This window comes from Triticum aestivum, chromosome 3D, assembly GCF_018294505.1.
Source record: "Triticum aestivum cultivar Chinese Spring chromosome 3D, IWGSC CS RefSeq v2.1, whole genome shotgun sequence".
Lineage (NCBI taxonomy): Eukaryota > Viridiplantae > Streptophyta > Magnoliopsida > Poales > Poaceae > Triticum > Triticum aestivum.
Window position 1 is genome coordinate 58,363,229 of NC_057802.1, and position 7,387 is coordinate 58,370,615.

The 7,387-nt window shown below is 41.5% G+C and overlaps 1 protein-coding gene across 1 annotated transcript in view; it reads right to left on the reverse strand.

The window, feature by feature from the left end:
* The window catches only part of LOC123076153 (ectonucleotide pyrophosphatase/phosphodiesterase family member 1), an 8,159-nt gene extending 1,787 nt beyond the window's left edge, over positions 1-6,372 (reverse strand). The window contains exons 1-10 of the mRNA XM_044498546.1: positions 6,122-6,372; positions 4,918-4,990; positions 4,223-4,387; positions 3,980-4,085; positions 3,415-3,597; positions 2,755-2,920; positions 1,795-2,087; positions 1,450-1,542; positions 1,313-1,361; positions 1,194-1,227 (exon numbers count right to left, since the gene is read on the reverse strand). Coding sequence (XP_044354481.1) covers positions 1,194-1,227; positions 1,313-1,361; positions 1,450-1,542; positions 1,795-2,087; positions 2,755-2,920; positions 3,415-3,597; positions 3,980-4,085; positions 4,223-4,387; positions 4,918-4,932 — 1,104 coding nt within the window. The 5' untranslated portion in view covers positions 4,933-4,990; positions 6,122-6,372. The remainder of the gene's footprint in view (positions 1-1,193; positions 1,228-1,312; positions 1,362-1,449; positions 1,543-1,794; positions 2,088-2,754; positions 2,921-3,414; positions 3,598-3,979; positions 4,086-4,222; positions 4,388-4,917; positions 4,991-6,121) is intronic.
* Positions 6,373-7,387: the final 1,015 nt, after the last annotated feature.

The following is a 7,387-nucleotide window of genomic DNA, read 5'->3' on the forward strand; positions in this document are numbered from 1 at the left end:
CGGGGGCGGAGGGGGGTTGGGGGTGCGCCAGGAGGGCGTCGGTGGGGAGCGGCGAGTCGCCGGGGGAATGGGGGTGGTCGGAGACGGGCGGAGCTGCCATTGGGGGGAGCTCGAGTTCGCTGTAGCTCTGGGGGTTTGTGGTAGGTGGGGCGGAATCGTGTCGATCTGATTCTGTAGTCGCCATGGTGTGTGTTCAGATCGTGTCAGTTAATGGGCCTGTCTCGTGTATATTAGCTCGGGTTTTGGGCCAGTCAAAGCCCGTTTTTAAACAGACCGCCGGATATGGACGACGGATACTGCTCGTTTTTTTTATTCTGAACAATATTTTTCCTGGTAACAGATCGGGGCCGTTTTACGTGGCGACTAGAGAATCAGATCGAGAATCGGATCACGTAACAGCATAGGTGAGTCTGTAGCTGGTACAGCGAGCTATTTAAGCAGTGAGGCCTTTGCTCTGATGAAAGGGATCGAGCTCATTGAGACGTTGGGGTGCACAAATGTTAACACCGAGCCCGATTCTTTGGAGTTGATCAGTGCAAGCAATAGAGAGTTGGAGATCTTCAGCCCCTACTCTGCAATTTTGGCACTGTTTTGCGAAGGCCCGGTTCATCGAAGGAATCGCCTTTAATCATTGCCCCAGAGAGGCCAACCGAGTAGCTCATCAGCTAGCAAAACATGCATATGATAATCATTCAGATTTTATTTGGGATGGTGATCCACCCTCTTTTCTTTTACCATATGTATTAAACATGTAACGTTTTTGGCTGAACAATAAACACCAAGAGGTACCCCGTTCAAAAAAAAAAGGAGAGATTGTATTCACATGCAAAACAAAATGGGACAGATCCCCATACTGCATCCACTGGTCAGGATACAAGGAGCAGCAGTGCTCGGGCGAAGAAACTCCATGTCTACACCTTGTAAACTCTTTAATTTGATGCACTGCGTACTCTCAGGAAAAGGAAAAAATGAAACAGGCGCTGGGAGACAATGAATGGTGCAATACACGATGAACTGTCCACTTCTTCAGCAATTACAAAGGGGTTGTTCCCTGAGGTTTGACACAATTTTCTAAACTTTTCAGCCTTGTGGGCAGCAACTTTATCCAGTGAAGGCTGCCCGAACCGATTATTCCAAATAATTAGCATCGAATGCTACAAAATTCTTCAGTGACAGCGCGCCAATCACCGCACCTCTGGGTGAATGCCCAGTCTGATTTGCGCGCAGCTACATGATTACACTACATGAGATGACACTCTGGCCAGGTCCCAATCTGAATGAGACTATTTGAGTCTGTCATCTTCTCTATGACTTCTCTTCATCTGATTGACTCCCGTTGATGGCGTCGGCGAAGTACTCAACTGCAGATAATACCACAAATCATTAAGTGGGGCATGATCATCAATTGACACTTCGGCTGACAGAAATCACAAACACAACCAAAATTACCTATGTCATCATTATGGTCTGGGGAATCAAGTAAGAGGTCCGAGTCCGAGGGCAGGAAAGGGGTACCTTCGTAGTTCTCAAGAGCCTCCAAATCTGAACATGAATGTGGAATACAACAGTGTGATTATAAATTTAGAATGACAGGCAAATAGGTTGCACAAAATAAATCTGACAGTACAAATGTTGTGTTACTTGACAGCAATCAGAAGCACAGAATTAGCTAATCAAAGTAGGCTATGTGTTCAGCTTTTCATCCTGAGTAGATCACAGTTTCATTTATCAAAGAGCTGGTTATCAAAAGAAATACTATCAAATAAAGTCAAACTACCAAAGCCAGAAGGTCACCTCCTAAACTTGTCAAATCAGCTGTAAGATCAGAGAGGCTGAAATTCCAAAGCTGCCCCAAGGATCGGATGGAATCCCTTGACGACCCATCTGGCCCTAATTGCAGAGGTTCTGTGTTCCCTATGTCAGATCCAAATGCTGAATCTAGCATCGATGTATCCATGGCCATCCCTGGTATCTCCGACGGAGTGAAAGGAGCATGGTTGCTTGATGCTGCCGATGAGGGACTCACAGCCATCTCGGATGACATGGCACCATGTGCAACTTCAGGTGCACCGTTGTCAACAACCATGCTTCAGGCAACATCAGGTAATCAGGTTAAGAAAATATTAGCCATGAATGTGAAAAGCAAGAGCAAAAGTAATCAGGCAACATCAAGTAATGAGGCTATTTGCAAGACAACAAGTCAGAATGCAGCAATCTACAATCCTAATTCCTACATTTGCAGCAATAACAGCTTAACGTACATTGGTTAAAAAAACATGTTCAAGCAGCATCAGATTACATCATGTGAAACAGATATATGGATAACAACAAAAATGAACAAGATATTTTTTCTAGTGGCAAGTACCTTTCATGAAACATTTTTAGCAGAAGAATGATTAAAAAAACAATCAATAAATAAGCATCGTAGTTAAAGTATATAAATAAGTGAATAACATCCTGTGACATTATTCCAAAGAATCGACCACTTGAGTAAGCATTTGCTCCCTGGCAGTTTGACAAGTGCAGCAACAACAATAACTGTATGTGCCTTACCTCAGTATGTGTATATGCAGGATGTGCTACAACTATGTGGACAGAAGCAACATCAAAGATAAAAGGTCCCAATCTTTCAATGTGCATACATAGAGAGAAAATGATTTGCCAGACAAAAATATTATCAAGAACATGATTAAACTAATATATCCCATGTGAAGGAAAAAAGAACATGGTTGAACTGATAAAGATAATGCTTACTCATTTCCGGAGTTCATGCGAATTGGTTGATAGCCACCTGGTGCAGGGATCCCATTCACCACATGACCGCCGGATAGACCACAAACCATCGGATCAATGTGAGGCTGGCCAGGAGCAGGCATCAGAGGTTGCTGAAGTACCGGATACCCCATTGGTAGATTGTTAACTGCACCAGATTCGGACTTGCGTTCAATAACAATGATAACGATACTTTCATAAATGTCTAAACCAGTCGATGATTAAAGCTAAACCTGAAACTTGTCTAAATCATGCTAAGGATAATATGCACCATGAAACTCAGTACAAGTGCAGAAAAAACCAATCATTTTAAGATCTTTACTCCTATAGATAGAGATATCATTACAGAGTCTTCCCATACCCAGCCAACACCACTGCAATAAATGATGGATAATATGGACCCGAGAAAGAAGAGGGCGAGCATAGTTGCTTATGATGATAAGATATTTTGATATAAGATGTGGACTTGCAAAACCCTTTCAGTAGAATCACATGAAAGGGGAGAAAATTATCTGATAGAAAAAGTAAACTGTAGTAAAAATAACAGCCAAGGAGAAAAGACAGCATATACTAGAAATCTTAAACTACAATGTACTTGTTTAGCCTCTTTTGAGCGCTAGACATGTAAAACACGGACATTACCTGGCATAGGATGCATCCCATTTTGCATTGGAGCCAGTGGAACATTCGGATGTGCTGGATATTTCATCAAATTACACTGATGCTGCAACAAATGGTTGAACAAGATAATCTGTCTTTTCAGTTTCAATCTTATATAGTAAGCCCGAAAGAATTCAGGGTTCTCTTCTTCGAGTTTCTGCCATACTGAAATACAAAAAATATCAAAGAAAGTAAGCAGAAAGACTTCAGAACTCCAATAGATGTATATCTAGATGCTTGAGGTTCAAGAAATATAGTATAAAAGAACTTGAGCTCAGAGAGGATTTCAGATTTTCCGTCTGTCCTGAGAAATTACTATCCATGTAGGTATCGATGATCATAGGTCAAACCGGTAAGTACAGGGCTACAACTTCATTATATCAAGCTAATTTGTTCATCAATCTGATGGACAGGATTTGTGCATACTGTAGTAGTATTACTGATGTGCTCTGAATTACATGAAAGAAGCAAACAGATAAATAAACTAGTAAGTACAAAAAAGAACCCCAAACAGGAATATCATCAGCAACTGAATTTGCAACATTACCTAAAGTAGTGAAGCCAGGTTCTATTCTCGCGCGAGTAGAAAGCGTCCTAACAACCTCTCCTTTGGTCATGTATAGCTGCAGACAGCGCTCTATCAAATTCTGGACCTGCAGGAGGATGTCAAGTTTCATTAATTAGTTGACACAAGAGTGTGGGACACCCACTGTAGAGGGATCCGATATGGTGATAAATTAGCATTAATAAAAAAGGTTAAATACTACAGAACAACAGCTAGACATCTTACAAGTTCAATGTCTTCACGGGAGACTTTTCTATTATCATTACTAGCGACTGTCAAAGAACCAGGATCTCCTGCAGGAGCATCAGTGGCCATTGTGTTTAGTTGGTTACTTTGCACTTCATTGGTACCTTGGGGTGACATCTGCAGCTCTGTTGTGCTCTGAATATCCTGTAGGAAATTTGCATAAGTAACATAAATCAATCACCTGCTAAAGACAAAACAAAATGGATGCTAATACTGAAAACAGTATCAGTCAGTTATGAGTGCTATTAACAAGAAGAAAAAAAGATGCCTTGGCATTGAGGAAAGTTTCTCTAATATTAGAGGTAACAACGGTATCTTGACTGGTACCTTTAATGCTGAATAACAGAGAACTGTTGGATAAAGAAAGTGTCGCAGCAGTACCTCATATTCTTGATATTAAGCACAAATATTATGTGTTCAGTGCTTAATCCTATATTCACCCGATAACCATAGACGTGTTGTGTTACCAATTACTTGAAAGCTGTAGCAAAATTCTGGTTCATATGCAATGTATAATGTATAATTATATTACTCTCTAGTCTAGTAAATAGAAGTTCTATGCACTTCCACCATCTGATTAGACTAACCAGACAATTTTTTAGTATTTTTACGCTCAAAGATAAAAAAAACTACAAAGAGTATTTTCATCAACTGAAAATAGCAAGCAAATTCACCTGAGAATCCTTCATTGCAGTTTATCTGCTTATCACATACAAGAAGTAGCTAAATCCAGGATCAATGCCTATCCTGGTAGGAAAAATATATCGATGGTTATGCTAGAATGCATGCAAATGGTGTTACATGTCAGACGGATAGAAGTTAAAAATAAACATCAAACAGTTGCAGTGCGCTCTAAAATAGTCTTGCTGGAAATTGCCATGTTAGCTTTCCCATTTATTTCATTGTAGACTAGGAAGCTAATGATTTTCAAATTTGTTGCTCCGTTGAAAGGAAGAAAAATAATTACAGTGACATCATAGAGAGAATGAAGTATGAGGTCCTTCAAGCTATAAGGAAACAAGTAGTATTGATATTCTACTTCAACAAGTATGGCATTCTGACATTCATAAGATGGGACAATACTGGATGCTTAAATAAGAACATGTTGCAGGTCTCATAAAAAAAACTTGCGTATGCATCTACCGAACATACTGTGAGCTCAAAGGAAATGCATAATGTGGGTTTAATTTAACTGATAATATCCGTAATCGGTAAAAAAAAGAGGTTTGAGATTACTGTGCCCAAGAAGTACCATTCATAAGCTGAGAGAATTCACTGAACTTAACTTGACTCTGGTGTACCAGAGATGACAGTGCAATCTTAATCTTAGAAATTGAACTGGATTTGTAACATTGACCATCTAGAAATCATGGAAACAGAACAGCACGCCAAATACTAAATTGTTGACAGTAGGTACTCAATTAACATCAATTTTAACATATCAGTCCGAGACTAACACTTTCGTTTGCCAAAAAAATAAAGAGCGCTGGTTTTGAAAACAAAGCACATATTATAATAATTCTATGAAGTGCAAAAAACCTGGAAATGTAAAAGGGGGGAAAACAAGAAAATGGTGGGACAAAAATGAACGGTCCACAATCACTTGTGCCAAAATTAACTGATACACTTACAGTACGGCTCGCGTAAAAAGGAATTGCTCAGCAACCTAACCCCAAGAAGGGGCGGACTGAACGTGCGGCATGGAAATTCAGTAAAGAACAGAAATTGTTAAGAAAGACAAGATGGTGTGCCGGGTGTGCACCGGCATACCCAGAAATTGTGAAGGTCCCCGCCCTACCCTAGTGGTATTGGTTGATTTAACAGCACGGCACAGAGAATTGCTACTGCGGTGGATGAAAACAACCTAGCTGCTCATACCTCGAAGGAAGGAAGGAGCCCAATGGCGAGAGACTGGGACCGGGTGGAGACAGCAGCAGGATGTCCCTGGGGGCAAAGAAGAAAGTGAACGGCGATGGCGGCAGCGGCGGCGGCGGCGCGTCTCCCCCGGGAGGCGAGAGGAGGGGGCGGGATTGAGGCGGCCGCTGCTGTAGGTACCTCCGCCGCGAGGAAGGGAAGGTCGGGAGGGAGGGGCCTGGGAAGGGGGAAGTGAAAAGAAACGGAAAATGTACTATACCAGGAAAAGAGGCTTGGCTATCGATAAGACAGTTTTAAATCTAATTAGGAGAGCACGTGTAAAATACTCCTAGATTGTCCTACAATATTGAACCCATGTTTTTAATTAGGAGTGTTATTCTTAACGAAAGCATAGATAATACTCGACTTTTTTGAGAAAAAAAATCTACGCATTGTGATAATAATTTAATTAGAAGTAGATAATAATTTATTGACGAACTGACCGTACTTTAGAATGGCTAGATTCCTTTGGATACAACCATCTCATCTAGGTGTGTCTTAGGCACAATTATTTTGGTTGATTCTGTCGGAATCTTGAGAATCGCCCACCCCTAGATTCTTCTAGAATATTAAACTTATTTTTTTCACAATCCTACCTAGTTATCTGGGCGAATGTCTGATTCTCAAGAATTGGACCTTAAACTTGGCACAAGTGCTCAGACCCCCACCCCCTATCCATGTGGACCAGGGTTCGCTAAATCTTCTCTGGTGCCGGCATGTCCTCCTTCCCACCCTAAGTTTTGCCACCATCGTCGCCTCCGTGTTGGCTATGCTTCCAACCCGGTCAATTCTCAACATTTTGCCGCAAAAAACAAGGCCAACCACGTCAGCCTTGACTCCACCTCAGTGCAATCACAAAGCTTTTCGGACAAAGAGATCCAGACAGGGCAAGAGAGCCCAAGGAAAGGCCATGAAAACTAGGGGCGGGAGGACGAAAACAAACTCCTTCGAAGTGTCCTAAACACCCAGAGATAGCAAATTGTCTAGAAGCACCTTTGGTTTCCAAATACCTTGAAGGTATCGGATGGACAATCTCAAAAGTGCGAGCTAAGGAAAAGCTCGATACTTTCGTGAATAAGGCATTCACTCACAAATACTAAGTTGTAATTTCTCGCTGGTACCAGTTCTGACATAGCATCCTTTGGCATGCAACTTTGCATAATTGGGTAAGTCCTAAGTGACATAAGGGAAATAACTCAGACGTACCGAACGTGAAGGAGACAACTTTTG